The following is a 20,052-nucleotide window of genomic DNA, read 5'->3' on the forward strand; positions in this document are numbered from 1 at the left end:
ACCATGTAAATTACTGCCTTATACATGTAAGTATAGATCATCCTCGTTTTTTGAACAAGATCTGTAAAAACACTAAGTGATTCATGCAGTAGTTCATTGCTACAACACTTTTTAATTAACATTTAATTTTCCACACATAATGTCCTATAGTGTCACTGTTTTCAGTTCATACCGCCTGCTAAAACATTAAGTCCTTCTCAAAGTACAAGAATAATAATTTGAATGTAAAATGTTAAAACACAGCCTTTGTCTTCTCTTTCTTTAATGCAACCTTTCTGAATAGTTACATTGCCTCAACAGTTGAAGAGAGAGAGGAAATCTGGCACAGAGATAAACCTGCCAGCTTCAGAGTTCCAGTAAAAAACTGTTTCCATTTCATTGAGCTGCATTTTTAAATCTTATTTTGTACATACCCAGATTACTTTAAACAGCTTCAAACACAATGACCTAATGCTTGCTACTGTGTATACACGTTGAGGACAGAAACAGGATGAACCTCCTGGCTTTGTAAGGCATGTATGGAACTCTGTGATACCTAGAGATGTGGAGCGATGATTCATTCTAAGTGCAAAATTCACAATCATTGTAGGCAGCACTCCAACCCTTCCTGAGCCAACTGAGGGCTCTGCAAAAATGTCATTCAGAGAATGAAGTCAGAATACAAGAGTTTAAATCTCTCAGCTCCACTGGGAAAAGAAATTATTGGTGTAACTGGAGGCAGTGGTTGCTAAACAGGGAGGACAATTACATGCAAACTGGCCAAGACAACCACACCCTTAAGTACGCATCAGCCAACATAGAGAGGGGAGCAAGAAGTAAATTAATTAGATTAACTGAAAGATAATTGAATGAATACAGCTGAGCTGCACTATGCCACACTACCTGCACTGACCTGGGACTAGCAAAAATAATAGCTGTGATCTCATTGGTGAGTGTTATGTGCACACTGGACACAAAATTAAGAGCATCTATGCAGCCGCTGATTGAGTGATCCTGATTCATCTTTTAATCAGAGACTTCTTCAAGCTTGGTTTTCCTGCATGACCTAGATCTCAAAGTGCTTTACATAATTACAGAATCACAACATGGGAGTTCTTCATTAGCTGAAAATTCAGAACTCTTGGCTTACCCATTGAGCTGCTGTAAACCGTAAGTTAGATCCCTGTGAGGGGCAGTTTAGTTTTGGCAGCAGATGAGCTAAGCTTACCAAAGGTGACACTGTATCTGCAATTCCTATGCTGCTTAGAATACCATTTCTGTCGCCTTAACATGCCTTTGTGCTGGGCCCCATGACAGAATAGCAAGTGACCATTTGCACAGGTCCTATTCAGTCTGTAGAGTAACTTCTTTACTGTGCCACTGCTGCTCCTTTATAATCCTTATATAGCACTGGAGTAGTATGTGGGGTCCCGTACTCTTTGTAGGTGTAGTTCAGCGTCTATTGAAGCAGCCAACCAGGACAAAACGGAAATAGTAGGTATGGTAGATACGTAATGGCAGCACCTTACTGAAGCAAATGTTGGGTAGACAAATAATACAATAATATTTGCTTAACATTATCAGCATTAAGCTAAACAGTAGTTCCCTGAAGTGAAGTGGAATTGGCAAGGACACTGGTTTTATTTTTATATTTGGAAAAAAACCAAGGAGCAGCAGATTCTTAAAATGACCACTAATGGTCATAGGTTCTACCTAATATTTTTCTTAAGCCTCTCCATGGCACTTCTAAGGTGCTGTGGACCAAACAAATCAACTCCTACTTGGCAATGCATTCTCTGGGTGCTCCTTGGAGGTCTAGTTTTACTCTTAATAGCGCTAACACAGTTGGACCCTTTCATTAATATAGAGTTGCTGTGGTTTCACTTGGAGTCCTGCAGTGATATGACCACATACACATACTTACCCGTACACCAGTCGAACTGCAGGATCAAGACTGAATAAAGTTAAGTCTATTTAGTTGCAAAGCACAAGCCAAGTTTGTTTGAGGTTTTTTTAATAGTCAAAGCAAAGATTTTATCATCTTTGTTCTTTCTTTACATACAAACAGTACAAACACCCAAAGAGTAGATAAAAGAAGTTCCAAACTCAAAGCATCCCAACATGCAAGTTCTGAATTGCAGAACAGGTTCTTTTTTGGAGGTGACATGAAGAAGCATGGATGAAATGTTACTACCTACATAAATTTTTCTTCTTTTAGACTTGAGTAAATATCACCAAAAGGATAGCCTGTGTAATAATCATTAACCTGAATATTAATTGTGGACTGAAATTATATTGTGTGTGTCAAAGCAAGCCAAACCGACTACTTCAAAGCACAGTAACATTCAGTCCAATGTGGACTTTCTTCAGTATTCATTTTGAAGGTCACAGAAAGCTGTGCTGCCTGTTACAACTATAGATTTTAGCTTTGTTTGTTTGTTAACAACTTAAACGTTTCAGTCAAAATAGTAATTTAAACCCTGTGTACAGTTTTGCAGACTCAGATCTAGGTGTGCCCCGTGCCTGTTGTATGCAAGGTTTTTTGGTACATTCATGCATTTTGTGCTGCAGCAATTTTCATAGCAACCAGAGGGTACAGTATGTTCTCAAGTGTAATTTTCAGTAAAGCTTATGAGCCAAACAAACATAATGCCCTTTCACTGGCTAGAGCCTTTGAGTCAAAGCCTAACATAATAATGTTTATTTGTAAGGAAAGATCCTTCTTGAATGAGACAGAACTGAGAGCTACTTGAGATTATCAGCAGTCAGGCCATTGAGTGTAAACACAGCTACAATGGAAATAACGGCTGCCTTTTTGCTACCATTTCAATTTTAGCTCCTTTCAAGACCTCTCCTTTGGATTTGCATTTTTACTGCCAAATTAAGGAATTGCTTAAGAATCTATTTGGACAGAATTAGAATCTGTAACAGGGACAACAGATTGGACAGACTCGGTGATGGTCTTACAGACCACTGGGGGAACAGAAATGCACTAGGCCTGCCCTGAATCCTTCTAGAAGCCAATGGAAAGCTCTAAATTAAAAAGGAGAATATGCGTGCGCTGATTATGCACTACACATGCTCTCAGACTTGATTTAAAATAGTCTTTGCAGTGATTCAGTAATGCTTAAGCCTCTTCAAGAATAAGACAGAAATTCTGTAGTTAAACAGAATACATTTCCCTTCGTGCCTTCACACAGCAATTGCTGGACATTTACCAAAAAAATTCACCTTAAATAGGCAGTGATCAATGTCTATCAAACAGGCTCTTAAAAGGAAGCACCCTCCTTAGTTCCAGTGCTGGTATTCTTACACGGTTGCTGTTAGCACTTTTCCTACATGGTTTTTACACCAGTGATAAACACCCAGAGGGCTGGCCTTCCCGAGTTCTAGGCCTGATTCACACTCCTCCTCTTACCAGCGACAATCACTTTACAGCTAAACATCTTCTTCATATGCCTGGAAATATTTCACATAGGAAAAGTTATTCAATTTCTGCTGCAACATCAGTAGTTTTGTCCCATAGCAGAGGCTATGTGACAACAAGGCACCATCAGGACCTGGGGCAGTGCAATAAGCATCTGGTACTCAACAGCTCACAATTTTTACTTCTTGGGAAACAAGTGAATTGAAGTTTCCACTGGTCCTTTGTACAGATTGAAACAGTTATTTCATTTGTTAAGTTCCACTTGCTTCAAAGGCCATCACTTCTGACTCCTCAGAGAATCCCAGTCCTAGCACTAGCCTTATGCTCACTTAACTCAAAGGAGCTAAATGATGACAGGTATAGCTGCCTGGCTGTGGCATGGCACTAGCAGAAGCAGGGAGCTTACTGACTGCTCATATGCAGCACAAAAAAGCTTCTCAATGTCAGTCAAGGCTTAGGAGAAGTTTGACCTCACGGTTTTGTAAAGGTACCTAGGTTTCTGGTTTCCAGTGTCAATTCCATGATTACAATGTAAGCTTACCCTGGAGCAGAGCTATTGACTTATTCATGGCTTTGCTCAGGTGTGCACGAGGTAAAATTACCTGCTGAAACAGGTATGTGCAGCTGTATGATGCACCACAGAGGAAAGCATCAGCTTTCCCACAGTGTGTCCCAATCAAAGGAGGCATTTTCTAACAGCACCTGCCTGCAGCATCTGAAATATGCATCATTTTGGGGAGTGACAGCACTGAAACGACGTATTTTGCTATGAAGAACAAAAGCATCATACTGTACTGAACACCTTCTGGTCTCTTTCTAGGGAAAAGAAAACAATTTTATGAATCAAAAAGTAGTAATTTGAAGGGAAGAAATGTGACTTGCTTTCACATATGCTTTCTGTAAAAGACCTAGACACGTTGCATGTACAACAGGATTGCAGTGAGGGGTTAATGTACTGAGAGAAAAAGGTATTGAAGTCCAATTGTATGTGTCATTTAATTGGCTTCTCATTTGCATCTGAAATTAAAAGGAATTGCCTGAAAGCAACAAAATAATTTTATCAGTCAAAAAGCTCCCCTGCTGGGATTACTTCTGTGTGTCAGTACTGCTCTCTTGAAATTAATAATCCCATTCCATTAGCCATCAAGAAATATTATATTTAATATTGAAATATTCTGAGAGGAAAAGGCAACACCTTCCCTCTCCCAAGCCCTAACACGTCCTGTTCATCACAGGCTCGGTCACGACAATAGTATGTAATCAAAAACTGGCAGCACAAAAATTAGCAGCTCCTAAAAGCAATTTACTTCCAGGAGAAGATGGATTAGCACATTTGCTTATGTCAACAGCTATTTAACATTTAGCAGCTTGATCCTAAATACACTCTTAACATTCAGAAGGATTTCAGAACACATACAGAGGCAGAATTCAACATAAGCCACCATTACTTAAAATGCATGTTGGTGGGATTTGGCCCATACTTCAAGCAGTACCTAATGTTAACCTTACCTGGGTAATGCACGCTCCAGTGAAAGCCACAATCACAGCCACAATGTTAACAGTGAGCTGGAACTGCAGGAACTTGGAGATACTATCGTAGACATTACGCCCCCACATTACAGCCTTCACAATGCTACTGAAATTGTCATCTGTTAGGATGATATCTGAGGCTTCTTTTGCAACATCTGTTCCAGCAATACCCTGGAAAAATTAATTGTGGATAAAATTACCTACTGAAAAGTACAGAGACTGTGAAAATGTAAATTGTCATACTCATCCAAGTCCACAGTTATACAGAGACTCCCCAGGATAGTAACCGTGACTGCAGAGTATATTCTGCATTTTATATTTGCTAGGAAGGCAACGAATTTGGCCTATTTTTGAAAGTGAATAAGGCCACGGAACAGATAATTGGTAGAGAGCAGTGGAATTCATGTGATGATAGTTTTGTAGTGTTTTAAATTATCAACTTAATGACTACTGATCTTCTGAGTTATCTTTATCATTCGTGATACTTTATTACAATACATGAACAAAAAATAGAATATGTATCTTATTATATAGTCTAATATATTAATGACTTCAGACTCAGAATATGTTGGGAGGACATCTTTACATTTAGGGGTGGATTTCATCAAAGGAAAACAGGAACATCATTTTTCCGTATTGGCACAGGATTCTGCATATAGCAGTAACTAAAGGAACAAAATACTGGAAAAGGATCAAACCAGGCAATAGCAGGGAATCTAACATAGCAAATTAAAAGATTCTGAAGCAACATAATATTACCCCTCCAATATACTGCTTCACTGACAAGTAATAACTAAGCAACTTTGTCAACACTTAATGAATGAAACATCTCTTACAGCAAATTTATAACGACATAAACATTAAGTAATATGCTCAAGACTATACCATTGCAAAGCCAACGTCAGCTTTTTTAAGTGCTGGTCCATCATTAGTTCCATCACCAGTCACAGCTACAACCTGCCTCTGTTCCACCTGTGTGCTGTCAATAATACCTGCAAAAAAATTATATGTGTCTGTATACATACATACATAAAATAATTAGCAAGCTAAAACTTCCCTGTAAACAGGGTCTGTGTAATACCAACTCCATAGTACCATAAAAGTCAATTTTTAAAGAAAATAATGATGAAAGCAGCGTCATAACTAATACACACTACTGGACATCACCACAACTTACATGCAAAGTTCTGAACCTGCATCATCACAACATTAATAAAACTTGCATTGACTTCCAAGGGAGTGAGATCAGCTCATTATGTTCTTTCAGAAGATTTCCATTATTTAAAATTCAGTGTCACAGTAAACCCATTTCAGCTCAGCTCTCTGATTCAGCATCAATGGAAAGGATTTGCCATAGACTTAAGTTCATGCTTAAAGCTCTCCTAAACTGGGCTGAACTGTAATATCTGCTTTACTGGGATGCCTTCTGGCAATCGGTTTAACCTAAAGATAACAAATGCCATCGATAAATTTTATTTAGCTGGAGCCAAATTAGCACTTTAACAGACACGTTCAGTTCTGCCAAACAATGACTGAGAAGATATGAAGTCTTTAAATTCTGGAGCCAAACATTTTAATAAATAGAAATAATAAAATAATGTCTACTTTCATTTTGAGATCATTTGAGAAAAGAAAGCACTTTTCACTTGGTGAATCAAGTTTCATGCAACTAGCCTGCAGGGAAGTATTTTCCACTTATGCAGATGGGGAAAGGGAAAGAGCAGAGAATTTTCCTAGGGTTACAGAAGCAGCGCTGTGTTTTCTAATATGATGGGGATCACTGACCACTCCTGTTTTTATTTCCATGCCAGAGTCCATCTGAATTTTGGTCCAGAATACAGGATTGCTGTGTAGAATACAAGAACACCTCTCCCTGGTAATAACTTAGGAGGGGAAAAAGACAAAATTCCTTTTGCTAACACATTCTGTACAAAGTCATAACCTCTAAAAACAATTACCAAAACCTACCCAGTGTGAAAAGCTTTCATTCTGCTCTGGAAAAAATAACTCACATATCAGATAACTAGCCAGAAATAGGAAATTGCAGATTACACAGCAATAGCTGCCTTTTGGCAAGGTTTGGGCTTATCAGGCACCCAGAAGATTGCAGTGCAGTACAGCAGCAGTTAGCGTCCTGTATTTTTTAGTCTTATGAATATCAGAAAAAAAAAAAAATCCAACCCCAACACCTATTCACTTTCCATTGGCAGTATGAACTCCGATAAATGACACATTATTCTGATAAGATCTTATAATTAGAGCTTTCAATTTGTTGGGGTGATTTGCCTTTGGTTTTCCTAAATAAGCAGGAACATCAGCTGCCATTACTGTTAAAAGCATTTATCTTGGTCTTCCCTTCTTGTTATTAACTCACCCTTTGATGTTAAATTAATAGATTAAGCTTCTGAAAAAATTTGTTAAAATCTCTGACACATCATGGTATTAATTGCTCCAAGCGGGGAGATAGCATCCTCTCTCAACTGGATTCTAAACAGGAGCACAACCCAAATCGAGCTGAAGAGGCTCTAATAAATAACCTCCTAATAGACATAAACAGTGCTCTGATGTCAATGACTATACTATGAACTGCCTTGCTCCAGCCAATTGCTGGATGCAGCTAAGTAGTTGCCAAGGATTAGTAGCTGTTCACAAGGTTTAGGAGTCCCTTTTATCCCTAAAAGCAAACTATGCATCTGGGAGGAGCCCAACACCCCCTAGAGCATGAACTGAATAATCAGCAGTCATGGGAAATGCAGTCATGGAATGGTGTCAGTCATCGTGAGCATCTCAGGCCACACACCTTCATCACCGTGACCACTGCTAGTGCCATCAGAAGTGCGTCAGTGATGGCACAGCAGAATGGGGAAGGGTGTTGGTGCTATTCATAGAGACCATCTTTGCAGAATTTACATTTGTATCAGACAAATTTCTACAATGTAGCAGTGATTACTTGGGATTCGGAGGCTTTATCGCAGCTATACTTATGCTCCCCGAGTTCTGCATGCTCTTTTTAATCAGTTCCTCCTGCCCAGCTTGCTCACATTCCACTTGCCTCCTTCCTAACCACATTTAGTTTTGCTTTTTTTCTTTTTCTTTCTTTGATACTATTCTGTTAGGAGTTGTGATAAGGTTTCCTCTCAAAAATTTTCTTCAGAATCAAGTCTCTATAGATTTTACAAATAGTGTAAGGAGACTAAACAGAAGAGGGATACCTGGGCAGGGTCCTCCCTCTGCAGTCCTGAGCTGGGAAGAGCTGCTTCAGTGATGACTGAAAAAATGTAAGGTGTAACAGGGGAATTCCTAGAACTCTGTAAAGCTTCCTCCCAAAATAGCCTTTGCTGTTTCATTGGTCTGTGCCCCCATCTTAAGCTGCCTGCCCACAACTTTCCTCTGTCCTAAAGAATTTTACTGAGTGGCCGCAGGAATACACCCAGGACACAACACTGCAGTGTGCTCCACACACAGATTCCGCTGATGCAGCAGGAATTTGGGGAGGAGTCAGGTAGCTTGCATAATGCCAAAGTTTCTCAGAGCAAGACGCTTATTCCCGATGAGGGAAAAGGTCACGCTGAAAACAACTACAAACAGCTATCGAAACAGGCACTGTATGCACAAACTTGCTATAAAAGGTGCCAGCCCTGCATCCACAGCTGAAAGTGAAATATATCCTCTACCTCCAACCTTCCTCTCATCTAAAATTAAGAAGCATCAAATCAAATCCACTCAGGATCACAGAATCATAGAATGGCATGGGTTGGAAGGGACCCCAAGGATCACAGAGCTCCAACCCCCCTCCCACAGGCAGGGACACCAACCTCCAGGCCTGGATCTACACAAGGCTGCCCAGGGCCCCATCCAACCTGGCCCTGAACACCTCCAGGGTTGGGGCATCCACCACCTTTCTGGGCAGCTTGTTCCAGCACTTCACCACTCTCTCTATAAAAAACTTCCCCCAAATATCTAATCTAAACCTTCCTTCCTTTACTTTTAATCCATCCTCCTTGTTCTGCCATTATCTACCCTTTTAACAAGCTGATTCCCCTCCTGTTTCTCTGCTCCCTTCAGGTACATGCTAATACTGAATTTCAGAATTTCAAGTAATAAACTTTTCTATATTTATTATTATACCTCATCTGATGGCATGTCCACATGAATGAGGTCATGAATATACCATCCCATGCAATAGTATTTGAAATATTTTAGCAATTAAGGGTAGTTATTAAAAACCTTCTCTTCTTTAAAGTTCCCTTTCTGCTTGTTAATAAATTACAGGAGAACAGAAGAGTTGTTTTTAATAGACCAGAAGAATAAATCCAGATAAATTTTAACATATTAGAAAGCACTGCTTCTTTAACTGGTAAACCGAATATTTGTTTGATCTTCTCTATACATTCTGATAAGAAGAGGATACTTCCCATCAGTGATAAGCAGTTGCTTCCTATAGTATCTAAAAAAGACTATTTAAGTATTTCAACAATAGCATTATAAGGTCACATCAGTATAAATTATGAATTTTTACCTGTTATGTTTTGAAATAAGGCAAAACACATGAAACAATACCAATGGATGTTGTAAAATCCATAGGAAAGTGTATTTCAGTTGTATTGAGATATCTAATGTTTCTGTTTCAATGAGACAGTTCACAATGATAAACCATTTTGACTTTTGTTTTAATCTACCTCCACTTCAAAGCCATAAATATTTGAAAGAAAACGTCTGCCCAGCCTGAAATGCTGAACTGTGCCTTTCTCTATTCCCTTAGCAGTAGTAAAAACAAAAACGCAAAATAAAAATGATCCTTTTGCTGGGTGGGATTGTGCTATGTTAAGTGGAAAAAATATTCCCTCCAGCAGCTGTATGTCATTAAAAATTAAATATAAAAAAAAGTTTATTTTGTGATGTGTGTTTTTACCCTAGAGCAGATAGAACACATCAAAGGAGAGAAAAATCCTCTTGATCCCTCAAGTGTCTGAGAAAAACATAACATTTTAACAAGAGGCCCAAAACTAGCGAACATTTAAATAGTTTCTTGTAACTTTTAATGGCCCTTGGAGTATTACCAGCCCAAAAATTCCATCATGATTTTCCAGGCTTGTTCTTGAACTTTGTTAGATACTTAATTGCTCTATCATTTGACCTTGTCACATCTTTAATACATGAATTGTATTAGTTGCATAAGACATTGAATAATAAGCATCTTTTGGAATGTTGTTGTGGTCTAACCCCAGCCGACAGCTCAGCCCCATGCAGCCACTCACTCACTCTCCCTCCAGTGGGATGGGGAAGAGACTCAGAAGAGTGAAAGTGAGAAAAGTCCTGAGTTAAGATAAAGACAGTTTAACAAGTAAAGCAAAAGCCACACACAGGCAAATCAAACCAAGGGATTATTCCCCACTCCTGGGGCAGGCATGTTCAGCCATCCCCAGGACAGCAGCGCTCCATCATGCCCAACAGTCACTTGGGAAGACAAACGCCATTGCTCTGAACAGTCCCTGCTTCCTCGTTGTTCCCCAGTGGGCTTGTTTTCCCGTATGGTCTGGAATATCCCTTGGGTCACTGGGGTCAGCTGTCCTGGTTCTGTCCCCTCCCAGCTCCTTGTGCTGGTGGGGGTGTGAGGAGCAGACAGGCCTTGGCTCTGTCTGAGCACTGCTCGGCAGGAACTAAAACATCCCTGAGTTATCAACGCTGTTTTCAGTGCAAATCCAAAACACAGCCCCATACTAGCTACTATGGAGAAAATTAACTTTATCCCAGCCAAAACCAGCAATACTGTCAAAGTTCACATGCTATAAAGCATCAATAATTTGTTCTTCTTCTTCAGCTCTTTGTGGCCTTCGTTTTCTCTGGCAAAGGTTTCATTTTTCTCTTAAGGGAAAATCCTGAATGATTCAAATAAGTACTCTATCCACACAATGAAATGCAAATTGTTGTGTATTTCTGAAACTCTTAGGCTGTACAAGTCATGACCTCTAGGAGCTGTAGGCAGTATTTTATGTGTATTAATTAAGTGAGGAGACTTCAGCTCACTGTCTGCTTTTTTCTAATACTGACCTATGGACCTAATTATGTTTTCCAAACCAATGATCTCCAAGCCTTTTCAATCATGAGCACCTATCAGTAAAATCTTTTTCAGCATACACCCACAAAACGTGTATATTTTTATAAATGAGACCTATGTAATACTATATTATGTACACTATATAACATACATTAGAAGAGGATGAGATAGCGATGAAATTAACAGTATTTAAAATACTCTTCTATCTAATACTGGCAAAACCCAAATTTCTTCCTGCATCCCAGTGATTGTGCATGTGCATGCCATACTGGAGACCACTGCTCTAAACAGAGGCTGGAGAGGGAGAGTAACAGCAGGATGTCTCCAGCTGCCTTGTCTCATGCACCATGCCAGGACTTACAGGATATCTTAGCTCTCCTGAATGATCCATGCTTCCAGAGCTCTTCACATACACTAGTCCCAGTCCCAAAGTACCCAGTTGATTCAGTCTTCAAATTCACAATGAAAATTTTAAGCTTTTTTAAAAATGCTGCTTTTTAATCAGTCATGCATGGAGCCATAACCTTGCCATACCAAAAGGACAGATCCAAAACCTATTTCCTACCTAAATGTGAATTAAGTACCTAACCACATGAAAACATGTAACTGGTCAGCTGGATGTGGAACTTTAGCCCCTGCAAGATTCACTAAGCAGAGTCTCTCCAGAATGTCTAGACCCTTAGAAAAAGAACCCAGTTCTTTCTTCCTCAGGAAGCCAGCAAACACAGCCACCCACCAACAGGGCTTCTGTCTTCACTGCCCCTCTCTTACCATGGGCAGAAACGATGTAAGTCCTGATTCATCAGCTATTTATCTTAAATGTGACCCTCAAATTCAACCTAGTAAGATACTAAATCATCAGGAAATGTGAGTTACAGATATGAGAAAGGTTTTATAAAGAAAAATGCAAACAAATTCTTTTATAGAGCATTACATCTGCAGATGCTGTGGTAATAGAATATAATTTGTACTGGGCAGTTGTTATAGGACAAAAACAACTCTAAAAACACAGCCAGAAATCTAAAGGAAGGCAATGCCAATCTGACAATCAGTGAGTCTATAGATAAATGGAATTGGCTTAAAATATGTATTTCCTTTCATGTAATGCTAAAGAGGGCAGTTCCTTGCTACGTGAACCACCAGTAACTGCTACTGAGATGGAAGGCTTTTTATCTTGGAAAACTCTTAAAATAATTGTGGGAGAACAGGTGCACTTGAGTGACTTGATTTACTCTAGGTGAGCTTTTTTGTTTTCTTTATTAAGAATTACAGGGAAAGGCTACAACATCTATGCCCCCTCTTATTTTTATGAGCAACCAATTTTTCAGAAGTATATTCTTTCTGACCAGCAAACGCATTTTCCCTCCCAAGCTGGAGCCCTGTTCTAGCCCAATTAAAAATCAGGAGACAAACATGCCATTGCCTGCATCCACTTGTCAGACATCTTATCGGTATTTCTGTTATCTCTGCCAACAAGTTTCCTATCATCTTCCACTTGAAGGCTAAGGTAGAATGCAAACACAAGACTTGCTTACCAAGAGGACTTCCTTGCATTAGGTACAGATGTACAATTAAAGGCAACAACTTAGATATATTTGTAATTAAAAATTTATACAACACAGAGCCGAACATAAATCACTAACTTTGGTATTAATTACACACATCTGCACACCAAGGTTTTGTTAGGAGAAGCTGAGTGAGCTGGAGCTGTTGAGCTTAGAGAGGAGGCTGAGAGGAAACTTTATGGTGCTCTGCAGCTACCTGAAAGGAGGGTGTAGTGAGGGGGGGGGGTTGGCCTCTTCTCCCTAGTGACTAGCGAAAGGACAAGAGGAAATAGTCTCAAGTTGCACCAGGGGTGCTTTGGCAGATAGTTCAGTGGTTCTGTGGTTGGTGGCTAATGGTTGGACTTTATGACCTTGAAGGCATTTTCCAATCTTGATGATTCTACGATTCTATGAAGATAGTGTGCACGTACCTTTTACCAAAGTGTGTTTGTCCGTGGGAGATGAGCGAGCAAGCACGCGAAGCTTTGGCCAGATTTTGTCAATCCTCTCTTGCTCAATCTGGAGTGGTGGAACAAACAAAAAACCAACCCCAAAACAGAAAAACTGTTAGCCTGTGATTTGCAAAATGCACGTCTGATGATTCACTTCACTACTCAGGATCTGGAACTCCTTTCCACAAGCACAGAAAAATTGCAACAGCCATCAATGCTGCAAATGAAAGCAAGGTCAGAGGCCAATTCACTACTACCAAAGCAGCTGTTGGCTAGCATAGGTAAATTTTGCCACAGTAATCATCGTGGAGTTTCTCAAAGCTGATTGAGCATGTTTACAAATAAAAGTGTGTTCCACATTTGAATCCAAGTTCTTCACTTGAATTTGGCCCCATTAATGGCAGAATTTTCTCTGTATACAATAGCAACAAGGCCAAAGGATTCCAACACTCAGTGCACGGAGTGAACAACTCCGGCCAGTCATTAACGATGGACTCCAAGACACAGCACGGAGTTTACTTTTGTAAAGCTCACTCCAATTGCCTATGTGTTAGCTCCATCATTCCTGAGGAGTTAAAAATCCTCTGAAGAACAGATTAAGTTATGCAAATCATCAGAGTGAGTGGACACAGCAGTACATTAGATCAAGCGGTACAAAATAAGAAACGAAGGAGCTGGTTCTCATGGCATTTTTAGAGACAGACCTGCAAACTTCTGTTGGTTCCTTCTCTTTGCTAACAAACCTGCTTTTAACGTGCTTGATTTTGATTTCTTGCAGATTAGTGCAATAGTTCTAAACAAGTGCTGAATTCGGGTGGTGTTCAAGTGATAGTGGCTCTGCAGCATGGAAAGTAAAGGCTGCATTCCCAGTGGTATTTTGAGTTGCAAAAGTACTTCTCTCTAATATTAGGTGCACATCAGCACAGGAGAAACATTTCAGTGTTCTTCCTACTTTTTAATAACATATTCATAATACATATGGATTTAGTACAGGAATTACCTCTCCCTTCTCATTCCGGATCCTTCTGTTAAACTCTTTCCCTTCAAGGCAGAGAAAGTCTTCTCCTGGATGAATGATTCCACACTTTATGGCAATGGCACGTGCTGTGTTGATGTTGTCTCCAGTGACCATGCGGACTGTAATTCCAGCTCGCTGGCATTTTCTTATGGCTTCTGGGACCTACAAAAGCAATATAACAGGAAAGAAAATTCTTAGATAGGTGATAAAATGTAAGTCAGGTGTTTCCAATCAGAAGATTTTGATCCTAAGAAATTCACAAAGCAAAAAAAGAAATGACACGTGTTTTGGCATAAATCATAGGTACCTGACTACTACGGAATTGAGGTTACACCACAGGCACATAAAATAATTTCTTTAGATGAGTTGCCTTAAGTTTCCTCTAACTTTAATTAAAGGGGGTGCTCTGCAGCTTTTTTGACCTTTAGCATCAAGGTTCAGCTCATATGCAAATACACCCTTAACCCATACTGCAGATACTGATAATTCTAATCAGTGAATACAATTTCACACCATGTTTGTGCATCTTTCTTGCGAAGCCTCTATTCTCCAAAATACCTCACTAAACTGAGGATCAGAGTAGTACTTTCCCATGACTGTGAAGAAAATCACTCCACCCTCAGGTAGCATCCGCAGAATGTGCTGTTTGCAGAATGAGTCTCTGGCAGTATGGATTACAGAACCAAGGGAAAAATTAAGGGACAAAGCTTTATCTTCCCATTTCCTTATATCTAGGAAGTGAGAATATTCTTCCCACAAATTGTATCCTGGAAATGTTATTGGGACCTGAAGCCTTTTAACAATATGAAATGGACTTCTATGGGGAACCCACAATCAGATTAAATATATTACTTAAGCAAATTACTCCTCATTTACCCCATATCCACATTAATAATCCTGACTATATCCCATTTACCAGTTGGGAACATCCTGAGAATCTACTTGAAATGTGGTGACCCTGACGCATAGGATATGACAGATTTAGATGACTCTCTGTAAAACCAGCCAGTGTATGAACCATGAAGGAGAAAAATAAATTACAGTGCAAACAGGAAAAAAGGCCTAGGCACATAAAGTGCCAGTCCTATTAAACAAGGTCATGAGAGGACAACCTAGTTTCAGATACATCTCAAACTCACATATAACTAGAGAAATAATTCTATTTTCTTCTTCTCTCATTTTTTGGACAGCTGGTGGGTGGTATCTGATTTAATACTGTGTACAGTAATTACAGTTAAAATATTGTTCATATTTTTTTATTGCTGTAAGGAAGAAAGAGTGTTGGCAGACTGAGTGGGCAGTGGAAGCAGATATTTTCCATCAGTTTTGTAGAACTTAAGTACACACTTTTAAATTTTCTGGTTTATTTTTGCTCTACAAAGAAAACCTTCTAATGCATGTACGCATGCATAAATTATCCAGGGCAGGACTATCTATCAGAATCAGGTGACAAATAAATAGGTGACATTTGGAAGTGATTTATATTCATCTCCCAGAAGTAACAGATTGTGGGCGTACATTGGCAAATCGGTATAAGCCAGTACAGACTCATTAAAATCAATCCAGAAAGACTGTCAAAATCAACAGAGAAATCTCTGCAGGAACAAGACATCATTCTATTTGTTCTCCTCTTGTATATTTATCAACGAAGAAACCAAACCAAAACACACATACAAAAGATAAATATCAAGCTCAGTGCTTGATAAAACCAGCTGCTGAGTTAACCAAGGAATTATGCAGAAGTCAGGGGTGCCCAGTGGTTGCACTTCAGATAAAGCTGGTCAATTGCTGGATATTGTTGTTGAATAATTCATCCAAATAGTGTCTTTTAATGTATGGAAGGAAATGCAAGAAAGGGCCCAGCAGTATGATCACAACAGATGGGACACTCTTATCTTCGAAACCGTGCTATCATGACACCACTGACACTGCAGGTATTCGTGTGTTTGAGCACTCTGAGGACGTGTATGAGCAGGAACTCTGTGGAAAGGAGCAGCCATTGTCCTAGGGAAAAGGAAAAAACAAGCTCTCCCAGGAAAAATGAGAATGTCATCTAAGGAAACTAAAGCCTGCCAGGACAGGGACACTGGATTGCTTACTGGAATTACCTAATCCATCACGTCTGTCAGGATAAATTCTGATACCCATGAATACTGAGTACATTAACAAAACAGCAGTTGTAGTAATATTTTTGATTTGTGATGCTTTTTTTTTTCCCCTACAGATAGCACTTTGCAAATTCAGAAACTCCAGTGGTGATTCTATTTACTAAGTGGGCTTAATCCTTACAACAGCTCACCATCTACAATGGTGAGTGCACCATTATACTACACGCCTATGACGACATTCCCACTAGAGTCAGGTATTCCATACCTAGACAGCTTTTATGAAATTTATGGTTTTCTTCTGGCTTGGGCTTTTTTGGTTTATTTCTTTTTCCTACAGTACTGCTACTGCTTTTTACCAATGTGGGGAGCAGTTATAACTTGAACATTGTTTTAAATGTTCTCATGATGTTATTACCACTTTGAAACAGTGAAAAGCAACAAGGAGGGGAAAAGCCAAAAAAACTAAGTCCAAAAAAAAACCCCCAACTGCAGGTATGCCCAACATTTGATAAAATTCTCAAATTATAAACATTTTGTTGTGTACCCTGCAATGAAGTAACAAGTGTTACTGCGTATTCTGGTATTAATCCACAAGAAATTCAATATATTATTCAAGTAATTATCTAGACATAAAACCTTTTTCTGCCTTCATCTTCTGTGATCCTTTTACAGAAGTCAGACTTGACCTCTTTATTTTTAGCAACACTCTTCATTTTTTACCTCAAGCTCCTAAGAACTTATTCCCTAGGAGATGAGAGCAGTTCTCTTATAAAACACAGTCATAACGTGAACCGATAGTTTGCAGCTATTTTCCATAATTACTGCACATCCCACTGCTACCCATTCCCTTGGCTTGCTGCACCACACATAACATGTATCATGAATAAAGGGTCAGCAAGAGCTTTCTGAGTTACACAGATGTGAGCTAGAGCATTAAGGGATCACTGCAGACAGAATATTTTAAGAATGTTTTTAGATATTTGTCAAGACTTGCAATGTCAGGTGTAGGGACAGATGGATTAGCAGCAAGAGACCATCTGATGACAGATAAAGTGAATGCTCTTTATCTGATGATTGTGGAGATAAGGAGTTTATCATACAGTTTTCACCTACGCAAGATTTACTTTATATTATAACCTTCTTGATACTGAAAACCCAAGAAAATCCATTGTCACGCAAAGCATAGTTCTGCACTTGGTACCTGTAGTTGTAATTATAACACACTAGTTTCCAAAGCTACAGCAGTATGTAAAACCCTGCTTTTCTAAAGGACTCAGGGAAATAAATCAGATTAATTTATGTGTTTGATGTTGTAGCAAAAAAAAAAAAAAATTCCTAACATGCCTGGCATCACCACAAATTCTCAGTGGATCGAATACAACAGTTTAGATGTGATTTTTAAAAAGATCCAGCAAAAATGCAGAATGAGACAGAGGAATGAAAAAACAAAGTCGTCACAAACTAATTTTCTGCAGCGTTAGAACCCACTCTTTCTCTAGAAGAGATATTTGAGTTATCTTTCAATGACCTTACACCAAATCAGACCACAGCCATTCATCATCTACTGAAATACCAGGAGAACCAAAGAGCAGAGGTCTTGGAGCAAAACAGGAGAGCATTAACCACTCCCCCCATGTGCAGGAGGAGCTGGGGCAGGTGCTCTCACATCACACCGCATGCCCGCAGCTGTGCCTACACAGCAGCCCTGGCCACACGTCCGTGGCTGAGTCAGCGAGAGAAGCACCAGAGATCCGGAGAACGGCTACATTTTGTGCTCAGCACTTTCAACTTTGGGACTTGCCTTCTGTCACTGTTTCTAAACTATGAAATGGAATTCATTCTCCATTGTCAAGATTAATTATCAAGCACCATATACTTAGGTCAGAAACAAAGTTTCTACCTCTTAATCTGCCCTCTGGATTACTGTAGTAATATAATTTACCAGTGTAGTAGCAGGCATATGCTTCCATTGTGCACACCCAATACTGATATTCTGAGTTTAGCTGAGTTAAAACTTTAGTCAAAGCTTTTCCTTGTCCAAATGCAACACTAAGAACAGTTTTCCTGAGTAGCCACCACTAACGATCTTAAAGTGCAACTGTCTCAGTGAAACACAGGACTGTGTTCAGTCTCTGGGGTGAACGAGCACATCACCGATATAATCATGGCAATGGCAATTACTACACATCTTTTCTCTGCCTTCAGACTTGCACGTCACCACAGGAAAATTATTTCATATCAAGGTGTATAAAAAACTTCTGATTGGTCCTCCTGTAGGCTACTCTTTGAGAGAACGTTAAGTCATCTAAATACTGTAGTTCAGAAAGCCCTATTTTGCTTTGTTTAAATATCGGTTGATTTTTATCAAGTTAATTATTTGATTTTTTTTATAGTCTATTTCTAAAGCTCACTTCCATGTTCTCTGACTGAGCTAATTAAAAAAAAATATTAAAAACTGCAAGAAATCTGTAGTTCAATTTATGTTCAGTTGTTTGAGACATGCTTTGTAGTGTAAGAATTGGATATACCTCTGGCCTTACTGGGTCTTCAATGCCAACAACACAAATGCAAGTCAGGTCAGATAATATGTCATTTTCATTGTCCCAGTCGGGTTCTGGGCTGCTGTTAAAGTCTCGGAAAGCGACACAGATCGTTCTCAGTCCATCACAGGCCATAGGTTCAATCACTTTCTTCACCATTTCATCTCTGTCACGTGGTCTGAAGATACGAGGTTCACCAGCTGCATTAAGGATCCTGGAACATCTTTTTTAATTATTTACAAAAAAAAAGAAGAAAAAAAAGATTGAATGTGTATTTGCCTGACTGCTGAAAAGTATTTCCTTTTATAAACTTCTAGCTTAAACAAGAAGAGTTTCACTACTGAAATACTGGAGAATTTGTTCGTAACTTATGACAAGACACCAAGCACCCCTCACCCATTGTTTCCTCAATACCCATGAAATTAATGAGCTGACAACTTCCAATAGAATTGAAAAATCCTTTTTTTCCAGATAAGATGAATGTAGAGACTCTCTATTCATAAACTACGAAACACAGATTTTGGCCAGCCAGTGACAGGACAAACGAGCAAAACTGTTTTGCAAGAGGGAGCACTTGGAAAGAACAGTAACAGCTTATACTGCTGACGTGCCCCACACACCTACTGCCACCCCAAATACCGAAATTCCCACAGATTCTTACTAGTGTGGGAATGGTTTGCATTTTGGAAAAACACAGCAACTGATCCAGTCAACTTACTTCTTCAGAACGATTTCAGAAGCTCCTTTGCTGTACATTCGGAAACTGCCATCTGGCATCTTAATGACAGTACTCATCGACTTCCTGACAGAGTTGAAGGTGTAAACTTTATAGAGTTTCTCCTCAGGAATGAGGTTCCGGACAGGCTCGTAATCCTGCTTCAAATCCAGGACAAACCCCAAGAGGCCACACTCTGTCTTATTGCCCACCTGGCGAGGCAGACCACCCTCCTTCTCTGGTGGCTGGAGAGAAGAAGAAATTATATATAAATTTCTCGAATGATAAGCAGTATACAATGCTTGCTGAACAATCCGTAACAAAGCCACTCGGTACAGTTCCTGATCTGAAACTCACTGTGCAGTCACATGTCTTCCGATTTTTAAAAGCTCCCAAAACATCCCTAGATAACAGAGGTGAAGCAGCTATCATAGAATGGCATGGGTTGGAAGGGACCCCAAGGATCACAGAGCTCCATCCCCCCTCCCACAGGCAGGGACACCAACCTCCAGGCCTGGATCTACACAAGGCTGCCCAGGGCCCCATCCAACCTGGCCTTGAACACCTCCACGGATGGGACATCCACTATCTCTCTGGGTAGCCTGTTCCAGCACCTCACCACTCTCTCTGTAAAAAACTTCCCCCAAATATCTAATCTAAACCTTCCTTCCTTTAGTTTTA

At 39.6% G+C, this 20,052-nt stretch overlaps 1 protein-coding gene across 8 annotated transcripts in view; it reads right to left on the reverse strand.

Annotated features, from left to right (window-relative positions):
* Positions 1–20,052, reverse strand: part of ATP2B2 (ATPase plasma membrane Ca2+ transporting 2) — a gene marked incomplete at its 5' end in the record, with an annotated part of 171,284 nt that overhangs the window by 27,581 nt on the left and 123,651 nt on the right. For all 8 annotated transcript variants that reach the window (XM_084269387.1, XM_084269386.1, XM_084269385.1 and 5 more), the window contains 6 exons: positions 4,916–5,107; positions 5,822–5,928; positions 12,970–13,057; positions 13,991–14,170; positions 18,645–18,879; positions 19,375–19,616. In XM_084269387.1, the coding sequence (XP_084125513.1) occupies positions 4,916–5,107; positions 5,822–5,928; positions 12,970–13,057; positions 13,991–14,170; positions 18,645–18,879; positions 19,375–19,616 (1,044 nt within the window). The remainder of the gene's footprint in view (positions 1–4,915; positions 5,108–5,821; positions 5,929–12,969; positions 13,058–13,990; positions 14,171–18,644; positions 18,880–19,374; positions 19,617–20,052) is intronic.

The sequence above is a fragment of the Gallinula chloropus genome, assembly GCF_964237585.1.
Source record: "Gallinula chloropus genome assembly, chromosome: 12".
NCBI lineage: Eukaryota > Metazoa > Chordata > Aves > Gruiformes > Rallidae > Gallinula > Gallinula chloropus.